The 23,344-nt window shown below is 46.3% G+C and overlaps 1 protein-coding gene across 2 annotated transcripts in view; it reads right to left on the reverse strand.

The window, feature by feature from the left end:
• Positions 1-23,344, reverse strand: part of znf536 (zinc finger protein 536) — a 198,880-nt gene that overhangs the window by 83,145 nt on the left and 92,391 nt on the right. For both annotated transcript variants that reach the window (XM_068576100.1, XM_068576109.1), the window contains exon 5: positions 8,871-11,152. In XM_068576100.1, the coding sequence (XP_068432201.1) occupies positions 8,871-11,151 (2,281 nt within the window). In that variant the 5' untranslated portion in view covers position 11,152. The remainder of the gene's footprint in view (positions 1-8,870; positions 11,153-23,344) is intronic.

The raw sequence follows: 23,344 nt of genomic DNA on the forward strand, positions 1-23,344 counted from the left end.
AGGAAGCTTGGCAGCTGCAGCTGAGAGCAACGCTTTGATGCCGCTCGCCCTTTTTCACTTGTCTCTCTCTTACTCTCTCTCTCTCTCTCGCACACACACACAGTCGGGTAAACCCAGACACCCATAACCGAGCAGCGTTAACTAACGCAAACTTTCTACAGGTTGGATGAAGAGGGGCAAAAGATGGTCTCCTTCTATTTTTAACTGATTACAAATAGTTTTACTTGTTCACTTTGCTAGTTTACCTGTTTATTAGCTTTAACTAGGCAGCGACTTTTATTTTGGCGGGGGCTGGGATGTTAAACGCCTCGATTGTTCGGCAGCAAATGGTTGAAACACACACATGTTCTCCGCGTGAGGGATGATGGAAGGAGGGCACCCATGGGTGGGATGTGGTGGTGTGTTGGGGGGAGGTAAGGTGGAGGAAGAGGAGGAAGAAGAGGAGGAGGAGGGCCGAAAAGGCGTATACGAAGATGTTGATGTACGACTGGCAAAGAAAGCCAAAGATATTTTTGATTTACTCCATCTATGTTTTGTTTTTTGCTTTTGAGTAAAAAGGATCTTTCATCGTTTCTTCTTCAACAACAACAACAACAACATAAATCTGAAAGATGCAGATACCTGGATGCTTTGTGCTTTGTGAAGGAAACCCTTTGAAATTCTTTTGAATAAAAGTGTAACAGCAGGAAGGTGTGTGTGTGTGTGTGTGTGTGTGTGTGTGTGTGTGTGTGTGTGTGTGTGTGTGTGTGTGTGTGCTTTCCACTGCACGGTGAGGCACAGCAATATGTTTTAGCGCCGCTTCTCTTTAATGTAAAGAGCTTTAAGTACAGACTGTGTGATGTTTTCTAATTGAGGTCACTCCAGACCACGATGAGAGAAAGCGTGTTTTTGGAGCAGCTTCCTCTCGTTCTCTCTCTCCAAAACGCTCCTCTGGAGATCCGTCGGCTCAGTAACGACACGGCGAGGTCATTTTGTTAGCGACGTAGCTTCTTACCGTCGACCTGAAGTTAAGGTGTGACGGCTGCAGCGGCTCCTCGAAGGCTCCATCAGCAACGCGCCACCTCTCCGTCTGCACGCCACAGCGTCACATCCTCTCCTCCCTGCCTTCCTCGTTCTCTCTTCCCATGCTCCCCCTTGTGTTCAGTCGCCGCCTCATCCCAGCCTGCCCGCGCCCCCTCCGTACCCATCGCACCCCCGTGCCCCTCTTTTTTTTTTGTATTTTTCTTCCACCGCGTCCTCCTCCCCTCGCTCATTTGCCTTTACTGTATCCCCCCCTCCTCCCGCTCTCCCAGCTACATCCATCTCACTCTCTCCTCCTTCCTTTCTTTACCCCGAGCCAGCTCCTCCCATCCCTCCTCTTGCTGAAGGCCCCCTGTTGCTGCCTGCTATCAACCAGCTCTGAACTGGTGAGGAGAGGAGAGGAGAGGAGAGGAGAGGAGAGGAGAGGAGAGGAAGGGAGAGGAAGGGAGAGAGCAGAGCGGAGTTTGGCTGGAGCCAAGAGGAGAGCAGCTGGGCACGGCTAACAGGGAATGATAATGACCTCAGAAATCTGCTGTTCGCTCCACAACAATAGGGTGCTCAGTCGCCTGGAAAATTGTGTTCATCAGCTAGCTCTGCTCACTTACTAATTGACATTGCCAAATATTTTAAGAACAATTGGAATGTGGCAGGGGGAGAGAGTGAAAAAAAAAAAAAAACGAGAAAAAAAACCCCTGAAAGCTCAGAGATCTTAATCCCTGGACTTAATTCCTCCCTCACTTTTCCACCCTTTCTCCCTCTCGCCTTCCCTTCTCCCCCTTTTGTGACGAGGACGTAGCTACAAGTAAGGAAGGAGAAGAGGAAGAAGAAGAAAAAAAAACGGAGCATTTTTCATGTCGCTTTCTGCTCTGGTGTCAGCGCCCTGATGTTGACACAAAAGGCTTTTCATGTGACCTGTCAATGGGGTTAAGAGGAGGAGATTGAGAGGGGAGAGAGGCGGGAGGCAAACTGAGAGAATGACAGAGCGAGGAGAGAGAGAGAAGAGGAGAGAGTGGGGAGGACGAGGGAAGAAGGAAAAAAGAAAAAAGAGAAAGAAACAGCGAGCCAGAGATTCCTCGCTCATGGTATCACATGCCTGGCCCCTCCATTTTTAATGAGGCAAAGGTCAACGTATTCTCTTGCTCTTTCATACACAGGAGGAACCCCAATCACGCCCAAGTTAACTTGTTCAAACAAACCCCTCCCGTCCGTCCCCCCCGCCTCCCCCAAGCCATCCACGCCGCCGACCGTCCACCGCCGTCCATTTGCATTCCCTGACCGAGGGAGCGCTGCCTTGCACATTGACGGAGTCAGGCAGCTGTCAGCCGACAGAGAAAAGGGGGGAACTTGGCATTCGCCCTCATTCAGCTTCGCCCCCACCTCCTCCTCTCCCTCTCTCCATCCCTCCGACCCCCCGCTGTTAAGCACACACATAAAAACAATCAAAAGAAGGGAAACTTTCCTCTCTTTTTTTCCTCTGCTGCGGCTCGGCAGGAGGAACAAACGCGCGTTTAGTCGCTGCATTTACATGCGCATCCTGAGGTCGAGGCTGCGTAAACACACACTCCAGCGCAAGTTGGTGACTGTGATGTTAATTCTCGTCTTTTCTGTCCCTCTCTTTTTCTCTCTCTCCTTTCCATCCCTTTTCTTCTTGAAGGCTCTCCCCGTCGCTTCTGAGCCTCTCCTCCCGCACGTTCAATCGACTCGAGTTCCCCCAGAATAAAAAAAAAAAGAAAGAAGAGTAAAAAAAAAAACGAGTGGAGTGGAGGAGCGGCGCTCGTGTGAGTCACCTTCTCTTCCCCCGTCCTCGCTCCGTTTTAGCAATGACACCGGAGAAGATAGCTTGTTGATGTATTAAGAATATTAATATGCAAACAGTCTACCTGACGGAGTAAGGCAGCCTTCTGTTATGGAAAGATAAATATTATGTTTTAATTATAAAAACATAAAAAGGAATGGGGCAGACAGAGGAAGAAGGGAGAGAGGGAGGGTGTGTGTGTGTGTGTGTGTGTGTGTGTGTGTGTGTGTGTGTGTGTGTGTGTGTGTGTGAGGGAGCCAGCTTGTTCCAGGAGAAAGGTAAGCTATGTTTTGGCAAAGATTTGGAGTTGAAAAGAGTGGATGGCATAATGTGATGCTGTTTACTGAGGAATGTGATGCCCTGTCATCTTCCTCTCTCTCACTCCGCTCCGTCTCTCCCTTCTGGATTGCTCATGTCGTTCCTTTTCTTTTTTCATCGCCTCTTCTTCACTCTCTCAACAGTCAATTTTTTTTTTTTTTCCCTCCTGTCCTGGCTTCATAACCAAGCGGGGAATCCTAACGTGATCATTAAGACATAAAACGGAGCTGATAAATGTTTCATAAGGACACGGCTAGCCACTGATAGCCACCCAGGAATACTGAGGAGCAAACTCGGGCTCGCAGTCCTTCCCCTCGATCAAACACACTCGTTGGAATACAATTGGAATTTTAAAATATCTAAAAAGCCTGGGCTAATTCCCACCATGGGTAATATTTACAAATTGAGTCTGAAAGACGGGGCAGGAGAGAGAGAGGGAGTGAGGGAGAGAGCAAGAAAGGAAGAGAGAAATCAAATGAACTGTGCGAGGAATAAGAGAAAGAAGAACAGAGAAATAAATTGGCCTTTTATATTGTGCAAGCGTGTACAAAAATACTAAGTCTGCATTTATCCGAGACATGTCAATCAGCGCGGCACACTGACAATTAGTGCGTTTGAATAGAACTTTTATCATTTACCAGACACCAGAGTCCTGACCTACTGTACAAAAATACAGCTCGGGGAATGATTGTGCCTGTAACACAATGACTGTCTATTTAAGTTTGGTGACACATAAAAAAACACAGATATGACAGGCCAGACTCCTACAAATGAGTGGGGGGTAGAAGGCTCAGGTTTTGTAACCACTGAGTTCCCTGATTATAGAGAAAAGAAGAATGCTGCGAAAGGGGTGGGGGAGCAGGAGACGAACGGATGTCAATTACAAAGAAAAAAGTAATTTATGCAGAGGGGGGAAGCAGAAAAAACGAGACAAAATTCATTATTTTCTTTAATGCACACAGTTTTACGCGGCTATGTAATGGCGGGTCTGCGGGGGGGGGGGGGGGGGGGCTGGCCTCCTTTGCAAAGTGTTGGCTGCAGTGTGAGGTGCTATAGCGCGAAGTCAAGAGCTATGCTAGCTGTCCTGGCTTCTCAGAGTGAGGAACGGGATGCTGGATGTGGTCCTCTCTCTCTCTCTCTCTCTCTCTCTCTCTCTCTCTCTCTCTCGTGACAATAGGTGAGCTTCACCCATCCTGGTTGATCTGTTTACTCAACACTTGTAACTAATCCCAAGCGGATGTTTGGTCAGAACCCCATTTGGCACTTTTTTTAAAACACGCTGAGACGTCGCAGTGTGGCATTTCAACATGGCCGGGTGGAGCGATGGACTTCAAACAACTTGATCGGCTTCACGGAGAAAAAGATCGGTTTTGAAGAAGACGTTTGTTATGGAGCTACGAAGTTAAGTTCGTAATGCGTGAGACACAAATGAAATATGATAAACATGAGTTTTAGATCTACCTATGGGTTTCACGCGGGACATGAACGGCGGTCTCCTGGGTGCAAGTCTTGCACTTGACGTTACGTACGTTGTGAAGTTATGTGCATTATGCAATTTAACTTGGGGTGGAAGGGGAGGTAGTGTGCGCTTCTCTTCATCGTGACTGTAGCCGCCATTTTATTGTCTTTTGCATCCCTAGCTGACATCGCTTTACGGTGAGTCGTGGCTCCAGAACAAACTAGATCTGTAAACAACTCATTTTAACTGGCGGAAGAGAGACAGAAAGACAGCAGATGAGAGGCATAAAGTATTTTCCGGGCCCAACGTAGAAGGTAAAATGATATTCGTAAATATCCTTTCAAGGTAATCCTCTCTGATGTTGCCAGTTGACAACTCAAATTAACTCGTATTAGCAGATAACAGCTAGCGAGATCGGGTTCGCCGCCATGCATATTCATAGCAGTCTGGATCTTGTTCAACTCTACTTTATTCCCTGTTAATGACACAGTAATTACACTGTAACAGTTTGTCCGCATGTGTAATTACGCCCCCATTGTACCGACGCAATTAGATGAATATCCATGCTTTATAACCTAAGGCGTCAAGTTGGCAAATCCAATTTCAATTTGTATGGAGCATTTTGCCTGCTTGTTTGAGCCGCGGTAAAGACCAGGGATATGCAGGCTAATCCTTGCCATGTTAAAACGCTGTTCCTCTTTAAAAAACTGTAGACACAGGGGATTCTCTAGAGAGAGAGAGAGAGAGAGAGAGAGAGAGAGAGAGGGAAGCAGAGGGAGTGTATGGAGTCTTTTACAGCCGGGAGCCAAGAGGTGGGAGTGGGGTTTATGGGTAGAGTGGGAAGGTTGTATAGGTGCATGTAAGGGAAACTGCTCGAGGCCTTACATGCGTGCAGCAAAGCCAATTTTTTACACATTTAGCTACATCTTTTACTACATTGTGGCAGCAGAATGGGGAGACGCAATCGTGTAAAATGAGGATTTTCAATGGTGGGGTTATTTGCATGTAAGAGTTGGCCAAAAAAAACAACATTTTTTACATAGCACCGGGTCTCTGCACATGCGGTTTGCGTTCGCGCCAGCTCTACCTGTTGCCGAACATTCCTAAACGCAACTACTGCAACGCACAGCGTGCTTTCAGTCGCTGGAGGCCGGATCAGCTGGGGAACAGTAACGTCAGTCCAAGGATTACCAAACAGAAAAGGATGAAAAATGATAGTGAGGGGCAGAAATGTAATTACCTCCTTTGTTTTCTTGAAAGAAATTCAGAAGTTGATTGACTGGGAAACATGCTCCATGTTAGCCGTGGAGCTATATTGTAGTACAGAAGGTCTTTAAAGGACATCTCTGACAGAGGCCTTTGTTTTTTTTCTGCTCTTTTCTTCCTTCGTTCTCCCTTTTTTTTTCACTCCTTGCCTTTAAACAAGTGCCGTCTCAGAAGACAAAAGCGGCGGTGGTGACCTTCTTTCACAGTTGAGATGTTATTTTTGATTACTATAATTCAAGTTTAAACTCTGAATCGCTGCGGGTATGTGGCGGGCCAGCGGCTCACACATACACAGGTTCACACACACACACACACACACACACAGCCTCACTTGGAGGCCGTTATTTTTTTTTCAAACCTGAGATATTAAGATTAAGACAATGAAGCGGTAGCCACATCCTGTTCACTTTAGAACAGCGTGACATGCACACATACTGTAAAGCACTTACACACACACAGACACACCTACACACACACACACACACACACACAACAAACATGCATGACACCTTTCTTCGCATGAAACACACTTTTTTTTCTCACACATCAAAGCTTCTAATTTGAGAGTCCCTGAGCTCCAAATATGAATCACATTGTGTAAGTTGCGAAGACAGACAAGTTTCGCTACTTCTGATATGAAAAAAAAAAAAGAATTGCAGGAAGTCTCAGCATATTAATATTTTTTTTATGTCAAATGTGTTAACTTCTCACTTTTCCGTACAGTAAAACTGCACCCTTGTCTGTTCGGATCAGGCCTTGCCTAACCGTTTTTATTATATTAGGAAATCTATTTTCCACCTCTGCCATGCTCCCGAGCGGTTAACTGCGGCTTGACATCCTATTTTGGCACGCGCGCCCGCAAAGCTGCGCGACAACAATGTGAGGACATGGCTTTCAGATATGACAGAGGCGTATTGACAAAGAGCTTGAATAGAGCCGCCGTATCAAGCAGTGTAGCCTCTGACTCAAGGTGAGACACACAACCAGTACACAACCCACACAAAGACAGCATGAAGGGCAACACTAAGGCCCCGTGGAAACCAGCAGGCTGTTTTTTATTTATTTTTTTCTCATGCAAAGTTGTCGATACACTATTTTAATTTTGTATTTATAGTTTTCTTTAATCCGACGCCGCCCCTCCTTCTCCAAAGATGGTGCCCAGGGGGCGAGATTTAACCACTCAGCTAAATCAAATGTATTTCTTTGTGCTTTGTTAGCATTTGGTGGGAGATGCTATTGGTTTTTTTCATTTCTCAATTATTATTTTACTGTAATTCGCTTGTTTTATTTTGAACACCGCACACTGGATGTTAACAAAGTACTTCTGAAGTTGTTGAAACGCCACAAGCTGTACTCATCGGATTCAAAGTGCTTGAGTCAAAAGAGACAGACAGAGAGAGAGACACACACACACACACACACACACACACACACACACACACACACACACACACACACACACACACACACACACAGAAACTTCCAGCATTAAAATTCAGAAGATAATTACATCCGCTACACCCCCACCCTGTTGAGAAAGTGTAATGTTTAATAGTCTCTATAAAGAAAATAGGTTTTTATCTCACTCTCATTTTCATTAATTCCTAATTGGGGTGGGGGGTTGTCTGTTATTATTTCTTAGATTAAAATAAACATAGCCTGTCCCATGTTCAAACCCATCACACTACACGGGCACGATAAGGACTTCATGCCTCTGTGAATAAATAAACAATTTCGTCTCCACTGGAGGAATTAAGTTGCTTACAGCCTTAAGCTAAGCCACTCTGATTTATATTTATATTTATTTATATTTTTCTCTCCTTCTCAAAAGACTTAAAAGCACATCCTCGCTTCTGCAAATGAAGTTCACAGTTTTTTTTTGACCTGCTTTATATGTATATCTTTAATTAGTGTCTTGTTTAGCTTAAACCGACTGATTATCGCGTAGTCGTGACCTAATTACCGCGCGCGCTTCTTAACGCCGGCATAGAGCCCTGAGGAGCAAGCGAAAGTTACCTTTAAAAACTTGTGTAATCATTAGCAACGAGCCTCCCTTAATCCCACTAAACATACACTTATCTAGCCCCGGCCGGCCTGTGTTTGCTGGGTTTAGAGAGGGGAGGGGTATGGTTGTCTCCAACATGTTTACGAGAGACATTTATTAATCGCTGTGGTTAAAACGAGTTTGTCCCTGCGCTTCCCGTCTTTACTCTCGTTCTGCAGGGATGCAGACTGCTCACCGGCACATGCGAATGCTATATGTTTGTGTGGTTGTCTGTATGTTAAGATGGATGCCGTGTTGTTCTTCTACTGTTTTTCTACTGTTTGTATTCCTGCAAACCAAGTCTAGCCTCGGGTACCAATAAAGTAACCAAACCAAACCGAAATATGGCGAGCTCGTCTATTCCTGCATTGTGTCATCTGGAGTCTTCTTGTTTGGCTCAATGTGAAGGGTAGCAGCAGCACAGCAGAGTCAGAGGGCAACTGTTTCTATATCAAGTGATACATCATGCACCTGTACATACCTGAGTATATATGACATGTGCAGTACAGGTTACACTTCAGCTCAATAAATCTCTGTATATGTATGGTTCTGTATGTACTCCCCGCTGTATGTGTTTGGGTGTAGGTGTGTGTGGGTGTGTGTAAAGTATCCTGTAAAAGCAAACCACTCTCTGAGGGTGTGTGGTTATTTGAACAAAGACATTAACTATCCGAGTTATGTGAGGAATGTGTGTCTCTGATTCTCCGGTAGGTATTTGGGTTATTGTGCGTTCCCTTTTGAAGATTGAGTTGACACGAGGGTTTTTACACACAGCTATACACTCTTAAAAGGGATTCTTTGTGGGAACTATGTCGGATTCGAGAACAGTGACAGTAACATTGAATTAAAGAAGGAAACATAATTCCCAAGTGTATGTAAATGGGTTACAATTTGGATCCCTTTATCCACACACCAAAGAATACAAGTGGTTGTCATTCATTCTCTGATTTTCTTTTTTTTTTTCTTACCTGAAGATGGTGAGGAGGGATGTGGGCTGTCATCCTGGACGCTCCCTGTCTGGGAGTGTCCTCCTCCCGCTCCGCTTTCCTCCGTCACATTGGACGAGCCCGGAGTGGTGGATCGGCTGATGGACTGGGACTCGGGGTCACTTGCTGATCCACGCCGTTCGTCCAGACCCTGTTGCTGGATCGCTTCTTCGATGCCTCGCCTGTCTTTGCCGTGAATGCGGGAGTGGACAACCATTTGATGGTAGGTCCGGAAGACCCGGCCACAGTCGGGGCATTCTGAAGGCTTCTCCTTGAGGACGGAGAGGCTGTAGTCGATGTTTGGGCTTCCCAAGCCAGCCAGGGCTCCAGGAGCCTCAGAACTACCGTGGACAGACATTAAGTCACGGTGACTGTCAAAGCCTCTTCCGTCCTCCTTCATGGACATCATGGCTCCGCCAGCGGCCTTGGACCCCTGCAAGGCCTCCGAGAGCTGCTTCTGCTTGGAGCTATCATTGGAAGCGATCAAGTAGTCTTGTTTCTCCTTTGAGAAGGAAGCCAAGGCTCCCGCACCACCCATCTCATCCTCCTGCCCCGGGGGTAAATGGTGCTGGTGCTGCTCCTTAGGCATGAAGGCCCTGTCCATAGCCATGCCACGAGCCATTATCTGCCAGGCTTGGTAGCTATTGAGGGAGTCCATCTCTGCCACTTTTGCGGCTGCTTGGAGGCGCTCCATGCAGCTTGATTTCAGTGGTGGCACAAGGTTGAGACAACCCAGGAGTGAGCGCTTCTCATTTTCTCCCAGCCCATGGCCCATACCTCCTGCCATTGGCCCTAGCAGCTTGCCTAGCATCTCCTTTTCCTTCATGGCTATTCCTGCTTTAGCCAACATTTGATGCTGCTCACTCAGGCCCTGTTTGTCCGGTGAGAGGAAGCCTCCCTGAAGACAGGAGATGTAGCGGGAGTAAAGATTGGCATGAGCTTCCTGAGCTAGATTGCTCATGCTATTGACGGCAGCCATGTCCTGCTCACTGGGCTGGTGTGGCTTGTTCTTGATTGCCAGCTTGTTGAGATGCACCTTCATATGGTTCTTGAGGAACCAGGGTTCCTTGAAGCGACGGCCACAGATTTGGCAGCAGTGTTCAAAGGAGTCCTTGTGCTTGCGCATGTGGCCCTTAAGGAACCAAGCTTGGCTGAACACCTGGCTACACACTTCGCAGCGAAATTCAGTGGCCACCTGCGTGCCACCGGCACCACCGCCCGTGCCCTGTGTGTTCTCGGCTGTGATGTGGGCTTTCTCCACGTGACTTATCAGATCCTCTTCATGGGAGGCAGCAAACTCACACAGGGTGCATTTGTAGGGCTTGTGGAGGATGCGGATGTGGCGGTCCAGCTCTTCGCGCTTCTTGAACTTCCCTTTACAGAAGGTACAGCGGAAGCCCGTGGTTGGGTTCAAGGACTGTTCGTCCTGGGTGCCAGCCGGCTTGGGTGAAGAAGAGGGTTGGGGAATTGGGTCTGGAGTGGCAAGGCCAGACGGGGGGAGCAGGAGGCCACAGGCTGAGCCTAGTTGCTGCTGATGGGTGTTCGAGCTGCTATTGACGCCCAAATGGGGTGTTGGTGGTGTCTGGAGGAGACTGCTGCTCCCTCTCATCTGCTTGTCCCGAAGGATGGCCCTCTCCTCCAGCTCATGGAGCAGCCGATTCTCCTCCCGGACACGTCCGCGGCCTTTACCAAGATTCCCCAGCTTGTGGGTGCGGAGGTGGATCTTCAAGTTGCCCTTTTGAGCCGCTCGGTGGTCACAGTAGGGGCACTTGAAGGGCTTCTCTCCTGTGTGCGTGCGCATATGCAGTGACAGGATGCTGTTAAAACGGAAGCGCTTGCCACACAGTGGACAGGGATACTTCCTATTCTTGCGGGCGTCATCTTCAATGTCGTTCATCTGGGACATGATGCCCAAGTTCTGGCCGTTGAGAAACTGCTGGAGGTCGACGCGCCCGTTCAACCCACTTAGTGCCCCTGCGTCAATGTCTCGGTTGAGCTGATTGGCGAGCAAGGCCATCTGACTGCTGATAGGTTGATTGGCCAGGGCCGCGTGGTGGGTCTTCTCGTCCAAAGGCGTGGCTGCTTTCTCTTCAGGGATCTGCTGTGGGCGGTGTAGGTCAGGAAAGGCGTGTCCTAGCTGGGCGGTAAGCTGGTGGAGCTTTTGGCTGATGGGGTAGCGGCCATTTAACACAGCACTGCTCAGATGGGCATCAACGTCAGGCACCGCTGACGACACACCAAGACACAAACTAGAGTCCTCCATCCTGTAAAACCAGACAGAAAGAAGGAAACGTTTTAGAATTAATGGAATCACAAATATGTCCAAAACAGCGGAAGTTTCAGAAAAAGTTAAATAATTAAAAACTGCATTGAAAAGATTCTTTGGCATGGGGCTTTGAGTATTTGCTCCCCAGATTACAAATATAATATTTCCATCCACACGTTCAGGACTAATGTGATTCTCCTCTTAGGAAAAACAACACCTGTGCTGTGTCAACCAGTGAAGGGAAATGAAATGTATTGCTTTTGATGCACAGAGCACTGCGAGAATTGTCAGCTCCAAGGGCCTGGAGAGATGCTGTGACTCCATATAACTTTTTTTCAAAATGTAACACCATTTTGGATGGAATAATTACTCTGTAAACACAGTGAGCAGTGTATAATTAAGCTACTTGTGCCCATCCTATCAGAATTCCTCCAATTACACGCCTTAATGAAACGGAGCAACGGCATTGTCGGGGAGCCACCGCAATACTACAATTATGATATTAACAATAGCACTTAAAGCCAAGGGGTTACTCCAGTAAACACAACAGTCTTATCTTCTTGCCACGACACTTGTCTTGGCGCAAAACACCATTAAAGATGCGCACTACATTTGATGTGAATCACTTTGCTCTCGTTCTGCTTCTTTCAACTCCCCCAATTCTCTCTCTGCCTGTCTTCCTCTCTCTCTCTCTCTCTCTCTCTCTCTACCTAGATCCTTTTTTAAAAAATATAGTTTCTAGGATAACGAACACAACAGTTGGTGGTTGCCAAAGCTGCATTGGTTGTTCTGCCTGCTGCCTACGTTGCAGTCCTGGGTTGCTTGGTATGCTACCAAAACATAGCAATGCTCTCTGGCTGCGCTGTCAGTGAAAGTGTTTCCATCTCGTATGTGTAACATCAGCGAACAGATAAACCCCCAAAAATAATACTAATAACATTGTTTTTAATGCAGATCCATCTGCTCTCCAGATGGAGAGGTATAAACATCTATCTGCACACTTCCTCTGGCTGCTGGCAGGGGTCAAGCCCTCAGAAACAATAACCACGGTTCTGCTTTGGTCAACAAAATATTGTATAATATCTCATTAAGCTGATTAGTATGCTGTGGAAGCCACTGTGCTATAACGCGTGATTATAATCATCAAAAAAAGGAGGGAAAAAAAGAAAGAAATCCTTTCATGGAGAAGCGGCGTAAAGCACTGGCATTAGGTGACTTCACTTTAGAGAAAAGTGGGATCATTTTATTCAGCTTATGGACACAATCTGGCAGCAACCAACGTTAAAAATATGTGCGCACATGTTCGGTATACACTTTACAGGCACAGAGGGCAGCTGAGGATCTGCAAGACACTCTCTCCCCCTCACCCTCCTCTCTCTCTTTCTCTCTCTCCACCTACAGTAACTGTCGAAAGCAGGGAGGACTCCACATTGTGCTTGGCTCATTTGTTTTCTCGTTCATTTGAATTTTTCCCCTCTTCCGTCACTATCGGCCGTCAGTGGGAGGTTAGTAGACATAAGGGCCGCCTGTTCTTTGAGCCACCGGCCCCTCCAACACACTGCCGATGGTGGATTCTTATCTCGCGGACATGAATTAGACACTGTGAGCAGCTTCCACTTGTCTTTAAAGGAATGTGACACTTGTGGGCTGCCCTTTGAATTCCCCTTGTGCCCCCCTCCCCTCCCCAACCCCCCCGCATGTATCTTAAGCAATTTTACTGAATTCATCAAGAATATAATGGGCATGCTATGTTCTGCAGGCTTATGGGGAACAGCGAGATATGCCCCTGTCAAAGCCCACTTAAATTTACGACCGATGTTACGGCCGCGCTCTCGTGTGACTTGAATAATGCCGCGCTCGTCTGAGAAATAAAGCATCGTAAAAAAAAAAAGAAAAAAGAAGCCTAATAATAAAAATAAAAAGTTTATACTTGATTGAAGATGTACACATGATATAGATGCTGTGCATGTGTACATTTATGGGGAGAATAATATTGGTGAGAAAGATAAAACTTTGTTAGACTGCTTTGAATGGCTTCGGTTTTAAATTGTATTTATGTGACACCCCCAGCTTCCATCACGGGCCGTGCATATATCGGTAGAGACCTTATTTGAATGGGCCCTTTTTTTTTTTTTTTTACGGAGGCGGCTGCCTTTTGGAATAGAAATCTGTGATTTAAACTAGGCTGATGAGCTGTTGCTCATTTGGGGAGATAGCAGCTTGCCCTTTTCTTCAATTTGATTTCTGCCTTTATCTTTAACATATAACAAAGGCAGATAGACAATGGAATAATGTGAAGCGAACTGACGAATCCAGTTTGTGTTTTTTTTATAAACGTATCCTGGCTGACGAGCGTATGCAAATGAGACACATTAATATGCTCGCCCCGCTCCCCAGTCATTTTATATTTTTTCCCCCTGATTAAAAAGGACATTTCTTATGTGACATCCTCCCTCTGCTCACATCAACACACACACACAGAGACACACACATGTGAGGAAACTGAGGGTGATGTACAAGTACACACACACAGGCTCATACACAACCCCTTTGACTACAGACAACAATTCAATATGCGCATGCCCTCTAAAAGACACTAGTGCAACTCACCCGGTGCGATCAAATGGCTGCCCGGCAGATATCACAACAACAGCTCACCCTGACTGCTACGAGTCCAGAGCAGAAATGCCCGTCAACTGCACAAGGGGGGGGGGGGGGGGCAACCGAACGCAGTATTGTTGCACTCTGCTCTTTTTGGCTCAGGTTTTGTCGTTCTTACCCGTCGTATTAAGGGAAGACTTGGTGCCACTTTGTCCCCATTATGTCTCTCTGTCTCCGCCATGGCTGCGTCGACTCCGGCGTGAACAACACATCCACTCTGCAGCGCCGGTACAGTATCTGTCGGCCGCTGCTCTAACCTGTATAACCTTATCATTTCCTGGCATGTACAGCAATGCTGCCTCATTAAAAAAAACTATTGGCTCCTTCTGATACCTTCTGAAACCACAAAGACTTCCTTTCGCATTTTTCTCACGACGGTTCACTTGTTGTCTTTATAGTTTGCGGTTTAATATTCAGCAAAGCGCCACGTGAACCCGTAAACACACAGTCCTCCGTGCACACGCGCACAGAAACTGATTTCACTCAGTTTCTCTAAATGCATTTTTCTCCTCTGCTCTTCTTTTTTTCTTTATTTTTTTTCTCTTCGAGCCTCAGCTTAATTATAAGTGGTATCTGTAACACAATGGAAGTGTATTTCAGTCAGCATTTGAATGTGCTCAGTTCATTTCTCTCTTATCAATGGCACCATGCATCATAAATGCATAAGGGATTTGTATGTGTTTCTCCCTAATTGTAACCACATAAAGTATATGAAAGACAGTGTCAATATTAGGAATAAGCTACCTGTTTTGAATTCATATTTAAATAAACAACTTCAAGCAAATACGCTCTGTGAATATACTTTTCGGGGGCCTGAGCTTCGTCGTGAAACTTTTTTGCTGTGACATTTAAGACGAGATGGGGGAGAAACTGAAGGAATCGAAAAGCCATTAGTTGGACTTTACTTTGTTATTTTGACACATATTGACACAAATCCCATCGACTAATCACAATGCAATACCTCATTAAGTCCTAATGAAGTAATTCATTGCATTAAAACAAATCAATCATTATTCACAATGCGCTGAATTCCATCATATTTCCACCAAATCATTAATATGAAGGGGGGGGGGGGGTTGCAGCTGCACTGGTCTGAAGGCTGAAGGGACCATGTGGGTGTGAAACTATGTGTTCCACGCGGCTCAATGCTAAATATTATGTGTAAGCTGCAAGCGGCAATCAGATATGCCTTCAAAAGCTCCGAGTATGTTTCCAAAACTTCAGAACCCAGTTAGCTCAACGTGGGTTCTGAGGGAGAACGGACTGATGTGAGTCTCCACCTGGCTCGGGTTCTGCTTCTCTTGCAGGTGGTCTTTGCGAGGCGTCTAATTAATTCAATAAAAGAAGCAGCCTTGTTTTCCTTCCTCTCTCTCTCTCTCTTTCGCTCTTTGACTTCGCTGCTTTATTACTTTCTGTAATGAGGCGAAAAACACTCTGAACTTGCACACGGGAAGGGAGTCACACAACCCCCTCGCCGGATTCAATCCCAACTCCACACCGTCCCTGGAGCCTCTTGATCAAAATGCGGAGTGTCAAAAAAAAACCCCAAAGAGATCAGATCTCGTCTCAGTTTGATTTGAAATATGTAATATCTGTCTTTTTTTTTTTTTTACAGATATGAACAAACAACCATTTACTGTGATGTGATTTTTTTATGAATGCATTTATTTACAATCCTTTGTAAACTATTACGACTACTTGGAGCCTGAAAGAGGCCAAAAACACTCGTATGTATGCACCAATTTGTAGCAGACACTGTGCAAAGCAAAACCCTAGAAAGACCAGAGGAGGCCTTTTTATTTAGTTTTTTTACACAAATACAACATCCCCAAATTGTCAAACTTATACAAATAAATGTAAAAAAATGGAGGGATTTACATAACCACCTTGATAATGTGAGCAAGGACTTCATGAGAGCCGATAGAGTGAATGAACAGGAGCCCCGGCCCCTCCCGCTTTCTCTGGCACAATATGTCATTGAGGGCTGTTTAAGAGCGCTTGTCAACAGGTAGTTCAACTTTCAGCTCATCCCCGCTGATCAGTGGGAGCCCCCCCTCCCTCCCCTCCACCTCCCCCCACCCCCCGACAGAGAGAAAAGAAAGACACCGGGAGGGAGCGAGAGCGGGGGGGAAAGAAAAATGTTGTGGGCCTTTTTATCCGCCCATCGCTCTGACAGCCTTGCAGGGGATGCCATGGGAGGAAGATCAATGCAGGACAAGCGGATTCCCACAGTTCATTGTTCCGGGCCAGCCAAATCATCTTCCCAAGACGGCCGGGAGCTCAAAGCTTCCCTTTATGATAACCATCCCTGGTATTATTCCCACTATGATGATGGTGACCTGCAGATGTCTCTGTCTGTGTGTGTGTGTGTGTGTGCGTATACATCTGTGAGCACTTCTCCCCTCCCGAGTGCTCTACAATAGCGGCCGAAGCAGCGTGGACGGACCCCTGCTGCAGCGGATAAAGCGCCGGGCGCGGGATTAATAGCAGCAAACATTTGTTAAGCGGTCGCTGTTTTAGTGAAGTTCAGTGACGGAGAAAGAAAAAAAAAGAAATTTCATGGTTATAGAAATTTGAGGGACGTTGTTGGCGATGGCTCGAGGTACTGAACAGATATTCATCAGTTCACTGATACAGTTCTGTTGGTGCTTCTCCAACACAAGCAAGGGTCAAACCTGCAATGAAACCCATTTTAACTTATGAAATATATACCGTTCTTGGGAAATTGTTAAGTTATTGTAAAGTCAACCATGAGTTAAGAATTGTTTAATCTCTTTTTAGTTCTGATTTTGAATGTATGCATGCTGCAATGTGCAATGCAAATCCATTGCTGGATCAATTTCCCTGCATACTGTAATGCAAATCCACATGAACAATACCACATTGTTGACAACAGAGCACAGGCATGACATTGTTTTTTAAGTATCTGCATATTGATTCATGCAGTGGAGTAAAATGGCTGGAAATCAATTGCGACCTGAAAAAAAATGCATTTGATACTTTGCCCACAAATGTGAATCACTACGAACTTGGAAAAGTACGGCCTGTTTAATGGAAATCATGTGAAAACACCAGCAAGTGTGTTTGTGTGTGTGAGTGTGTGTGTGTGTGTGTGTGTGTGTGTGTGTGTGTGTGTGTGTGTGTAGATGGGGGCTGTTCTCCATGGAGTGCATATGTTGGAACAAACCCCAGCAAAAGTTTCCTCTGGGATGCCTCTAAGGCAGGTGAAGCATGATAAAGGACGGCCCAGAAGGGGGAGGATGTGTCCCTTTAGGTTGCACTTCCAGTGGAGAAAACATAATAATTATCCACATAAGGTAACCTGCTAGTGGAGAAAACATTATGTTCCCCATAAGGTAACCTGCTAGTGGAGAAAACATTGTGTTCCCCATAAGGTAACCTGCTAGTGGAGAAAACATGATCATTTTTCCACTTAAGGTCAACTGCTAGTGGAGAAAACATGATGATGTTCCCCATAAGGTAACCTGCTAGTGGGGAAAACATAATGATGTTCCCCATAAGGTAAACTGCTAGTGGAGAAAATATTATGTTCCCCATAAGGTAACCTGCTAGTGGAGAAAACATGATGATGTTCCCCATAAGGTAACCTGCTAGTGGAGAAAACATGATGATGTTCCCCATAAGGTAACCTGCTAGTGGAGAAAACATGATAATGTTCTCCATAAGGTAACCTGCTAGTGGAGAAAACATGATAATGTTCCTCATAAGGTAACCTGCTAGTGGAGAAAACACAATGTCCTTTATAGTGGTCTTAAAATGGCCCCTGGCTGCTTACAGTGTGACTTGGCAGGCTCAGATTTGAACTTCGAGTTCTTCTCTTTAGATTGTTGTATTTCTATTGAATGCATATTAATGCCAGGTTCCATTTGTGTCTATTATCAATAATATTTCTAGCGAGTATGACTCAACGATCAACTTCCTCCCGGCTCGGATGTTTGGTCACGAACCCTGTCAAATCAGTCAGAGAACCAGGACTTACAACACTGCGTGCACGGGCGAAAGCCTGTGTGTGTGTGTGTGTGTGTGTGTGTGTGTGAGTGTGCGTGACAACAATCATGGCGGTGCGGAGCGCTCACGCATGGATAGAATGCGGTAAAGAAAGAGGTCAGAGAGACAATGACCACAGTGTATCTGTCACAGCTTACATCACTGGTCACCCTCTGCGCCGCAAACACACACACACACACACACACACACACACACAGAAATCTGTAGGTCACATTATGGGGCCAGCGCTGCCTTTGTCTCTCGCAGAGTGACTGCGGCGATGACATACACGACTCAAGGCTGAGACTAAAAACCTGAGTGGAGTCTCTCTCTGTTTCTCAGGTGGCGGCGGCGAGACGGAGGCAAACAGAGAGGAAGAGAAAAGTAGTTGAATGTCAATACGGCCTAAATAACAGAATATCAGAAATAATTGCTGTTTTCTTCCGCTCACGCTGGGCGCATTCTGGTAGAGTTTTGCATAATGACTACAGTCAAGGTGGGGAGGGGGGGTGGAGGTAATGGCGCTGGGTGTGCGGCGGCTGTGGAGGTGGTGGTAAAGGGAGGGGTTGTTGTGACAGGTGCTGAAATCAAACTAGGGAGACAAAGGTTCAATTTACTAAGAGGAGACTTTAATTGTTACACAGCTAATTAAGAGAAGAAGGATCCTTTTTTTTTGCACTCTCGACTATTTACCGAGAGCTGTGTGTGCATACATTGGGAGGTGAATTGTGCTTCCAAGCCAAGTGAGCCTATATTGAAGAGCCAGTGTGTGTGTGTGTGTGTCTGTGTGTGTTTGTGTGTGTGTTTGAGAACGAATGGGGTGCTATACCGCAACATACAACATCTCTTTTCACAGCTTCTCTGCAGTTGGGAGTTTGGGACTTTCTCTCTAAAACAAAAGTCTATGGCTAATTAGCGGCACTCATTACAGGAAGCGAGTCAGGTAATTATTTTACATCATGCTGCCGATAATTGAATGATTCTTCAATGTCTGAATGTCTGTTTGAAAGTATCTCTTTTCCTTTTTTTCCCCCCGCTAACCCTCCTCTCCCTCCACCCCTCCCTCGCTCCCTTCTTCTTCTTCCCCTTTGTCTTTGACGGAGATAAGAGAGGGAGAGCTGGGTACAGGTAGCGCTGCCATATGCTCTTGAATGAAAAAGCTCTTCTGTCGAAGCAAATGGGATTTTTAAATATTGAAACTGCCGCATGTCTTTTTAATATGACCGTGTTAAATCTCTCTTTATTCCATCACTTTGATAAACTCCCTCCTTTCTATCGCTCTCTCACTTTCCGCGTCTCCTCTCTTCGCCGTTAATCTGAAGAGTTTGAAGGGAACTTCAGCTCTCTGAGAAGTAGTTAAACTTATTATGCAACCAGGCAGTGTCTTTTTTCTTTTTTTCTTTCTTTAAGCAGCACACTTCCTGTTTAAGAAAGCAAACTAATCTTATCAAAGCCATCAAGAAGCTCAGACTTGAGTGGAAATGCGTGCGACTCTCCGCATGTGCGCTACAATATCTGTTAGTGGCCTTATGACGGCTATTGTTCTCACGCACTTTCGCCGGCGTGCCCGAGGAGGAAGAGAGAAGAGAGAAAAAATAAAAGAAGAAGAAAGAAAAAAGGGCAAACCATCGCACTCTTCTCTGCCTTCCTTTCGCTTCGAAAGTCAGATATGTACAGCGAGCTAATGTGGCACTCAATATGAAAGGAAAGAAAGAGTGGGAGTGAAATGTGCATTATCTACTTTAAGGCCAGGGTGTATTTATTACACACTAATTGTGGAAGAGGAAGTGCTTTGGAGGGGTGTGCTCTCGGGAGAGAGGGCGGAGGGCCTCGGGGACGTAAGAGAGCATGTTTATCTATCCGACTTTATCAGAAAAACACCGTGGAGACTGCTCTTAAGATCAGAGGGGGTGGGGGAGGGAGAGAGGAGGGGGTGAATAGATTCACAAATAAAAGAAATGAAAGAGGGACGACGAGAGGGGGGGCGGACAAAACGGGATTGAGAGAGGAAGACACATGTCAGCGTCTGCGAGGATGCCAACGCCGCCGTTAAAGGCAGCCGTGATTAAAGCAGGAAGGAGAAGTTGGGTGAAGCCTCACAGGAGCACTTGTTTTTGAAGGCCTCTCTGTGAACCGGACTACAAACCGCACTGTTACACACACACACACACACACACACACACACACACACACACATTTGTTCAGATAGTGTGTGTGACGTAAAACTCATGCAGACACACCTCACAATAGCTCAAGTGTAGACCGTGTGTGTGTGTGTTTGTGCAGATAGTTTATGCGTGTGCAGAAACGGACAGAGAATTAAGCCTGTCTCTCTGTGTGTGTGTGTGTGTGTGTGCGTGTGTGTGTGTGAACAATTTGTCCTCACAACACAAGATATTTAAGTCCTTTAAGGCAGTGGTTTCAGACTAGGACACTTCCAGGTTTTTTAGTAACTCTTCTGCTGAAAACTAAAAACTATGTAGACCGACACGCGTCGCCTCACGACGGGAATAAAGCGGCACCAGAGGAGTGTGTAGGAGTGTGTGGAGGGCATGTAGAGCGTCTGCATTTGACCGAGTTAGCTACAAGTAAAATATAATAATAAGGATTGAGATTAATGTTTTCAAAATACATTTTGTCAATATCCAATCCGAGATGCTCACAAGTGTATCTGGTGTGTGTGTGTGTGTGTGTGTGTGTGTGTGTGTGTGTGTGTGTGGGTCTCAGACGGTATGCCGTGGCCGTGGTCCAGGCCTCCGTGTGTCTGTCCTCACCAGCAGCATCAGCTCGTCTGTCTGTCCCGGGCCAACTCTGCATTGCTCTCATTCTTCTCTGCCGTGCCTGACCTTCAGCATCGTCACAGACTTATCTCCCACAACAAAGGCTTCCGTACACACACTCATTAAAAAGACACACACACACACATGCACATGTGCACGCACACAAACACACATTCACTTTTGTACGTGCATGCCCTTATGGGGGATAGTTCACCAGGGCAGTGGATGGTTATAGTGACAAATGACCTCTCTGTTGTACACTGTGCACTACTGTGTGTCCGCCCTGAACTTTTCCCACACACACACACACACACACACACACACACACACACACACACACAGGTCCGTGTGTGTAGATTGTTATAACCGAGAAAAAAAAGAGAAGAATATGTCTAAATAAATAGGTAAAAAAGCCGCGTAGGGACGATAATGCTTCATGTTTCCCCGTCTAATCAGGTGCTAACCTCAAAGACAAAAAAACAAACGCCACAGCTGCGGCCTTTTTTGGGGAGGAGCGGCTTCGTATTCATGAGCGGCGCAGCAGTCGCTGCCGCTGGGGTCGGCGAGGCGGCTTGCTCGGGAACGCTCGTATTCCCTTTATTGTTCCTGGCAGGAATATCTTTGACATTTACGGCGGGGCGTCATGAAAACGCCTGACACCGGCTGGCTGGCTAGCTAGCTAGCTATCCCGCTAGCTCGCTTTGTGCCTGCCACTTGACGGAGCGCTGAAGCGGCTGCAGCCCTCACATTCACCCCACCACCCGCCCTCTCTCACACACACACACACACACACACACACACACACACACACACACACACACGCTGCGGCTCCTCCGTGAGTTCCAGAGCAGCCCTGGGGTGTTGGATGTGGGCAGTTGGTGGGAGGTGGAGTCGGGGGTGTGGGTGGGTTATAATCTGCGTGCCCCCTCTGCTGCCATCTCCCATCGCCACGGAAAAAAAAAAAAAATTAAAATCCCTCTTCCCTTTCTGCCTCACCTCCTTGGCAATCCCCCCCTCCCCTCTTCCTCCTCCTCCTCCCCTTCAACCCCGCCGCACTCCTCCCATCCCTCTCCATATTTTCTCCCCCTGCATCTGATTAAGTTAACAATGTGGTGTTATTTGCATGCTGATTTTGCACACCCCGACCCCGCCCCCCACCACCAGCACCAGCACCACCGCCTCTCTCTCTCTCTCTCTCTCTCTCTCTCTCTCTCTCTCTCTCTCTCTCTCTCTCTCTCTCTCTCTCTCTCTCTCTCTCTCTCCCCTCAATTCTCTGACAAACAAGAGAGGCAGGATCACAGTAATGTGATAGCACAGCAGCCAGCCAACGCAATCTGCCTCAAAGACCAGGTGTTCGCAATCCACCTCCCTCTTAATTCCTGCCCCCATCATTTCTCTTGTTTTTATTCCTGTTATTCGTCTCTCTTTTTCTCCCTCCCCTAGTTCTTCTTCTTCTCCTTCTTCTTCTTCTTCCCTCATCTCCTCTCATCTATCCCTGGTGTGTTTATAAGGTTGTATTATAATCAAATCTGGAGCGAGGGAGGCCTGTCTTTTTTTATTAATTATAGGCCACAGTTGATGCGAATGTATTCCGAAAGCATCTTCAAAATAGGTCGGCGGTACAGTTTGCTATTCTTATCACATTTAAATGTCAACATGGTGCAAAGCCCTACAAATTAGTTCAGGCAGGCTTCAACCCCCATTTAACATTTAAAGCGCCATTCTGTAGGGCTCAAAGAGCGATTTAAATCAGTTTACACACACACACACACACACATATAAATACAGAGATAGCGCTTCGTCTTTCAAACTTCTCATTTCAACACAGACATTTAACTGCCAACCTTTTGCCTGAGAGAATGCAGTGTGCCATTGAGAAGATGGGAGGAGGTTTGTGTGTGTGGGGGGGGGGGGGGTAGTGGAGAAAAAAAGAGCAGGATGAGAGAACCAAAAAGAAAAGAGATATAAAGCAACAGAAACAATGCATTAGCCTCATGAATAATACATCTGCCCGTCTATCCATGCAGAAAAGATCCAGGTTTCCAGCATCTCCGCGTAAATCCACTGTCCGAATAAATAAATCAGAACGGGGGGACATTTTCTTGAGCTCCAGCCTATCACTGGTAAATAACAACAATGATTTGAAACACATCTGTTCGTAAGCAGTGCCAGCTAACCCCCATAGAGCAGCACGAGACAATAGAAGCCTCGCGCTGTTGTTCTACATATTGGTGGCTGGGCATATCAAATAGAGTTTACCCATCTTACACACACACACACACACACTGACAGATCTATTGAGGCAAACAAACATCATCAACAAACAGGAATCACGTACAATCCGACATAAAACAGTCGACATTAGTACCCTCAACCAAAACACAACTGCATTATCCCTGTTTCAATAGGAAATGTGAGATGAATTAAAAGCCTGATCCGTGGAACGTGACAGCTGGACATAATTGAAGGAGTGCAATATTAGTGAAGTTAAGAACCATGGCTTGGGTCCAGGTATTGAAAATGTCTTGTTTCAAACTTTTAGAAAAAAAAAGTCCCCCCTTGAGTTTTAACGAGGAACCGGTGAACATAAATCCTCAGAGCGTCTAAGCGCATTGGAAGCCGTTTGCTTGACTTCCCCAAAATGGACCCAAACTGCGTTGGCTTGATTGATTCGGCCCAGGTCATTATGATTAATACAAGTCTGAAGGAGCCACGCGGTCACACTCTCAGGCCTCCGGAGA

This window comes from Clinocottus analis, unplaced genomic scaffold (genome assembly GCF_023055335.1).
Source record: "Clinocottus analis isolate CAN_PGR_092001 unplaced genomic scaffold, fCliAna1.0.p SCAF_1, whole genome shotgun sequence".
In the NCBI taxonomy this organism is placed as follows: Eukaryota; Metazoa; Chordata; class Actinopteri; order Perciformes; family Cottidae; genus Clinocottus; species Clinocottus analis.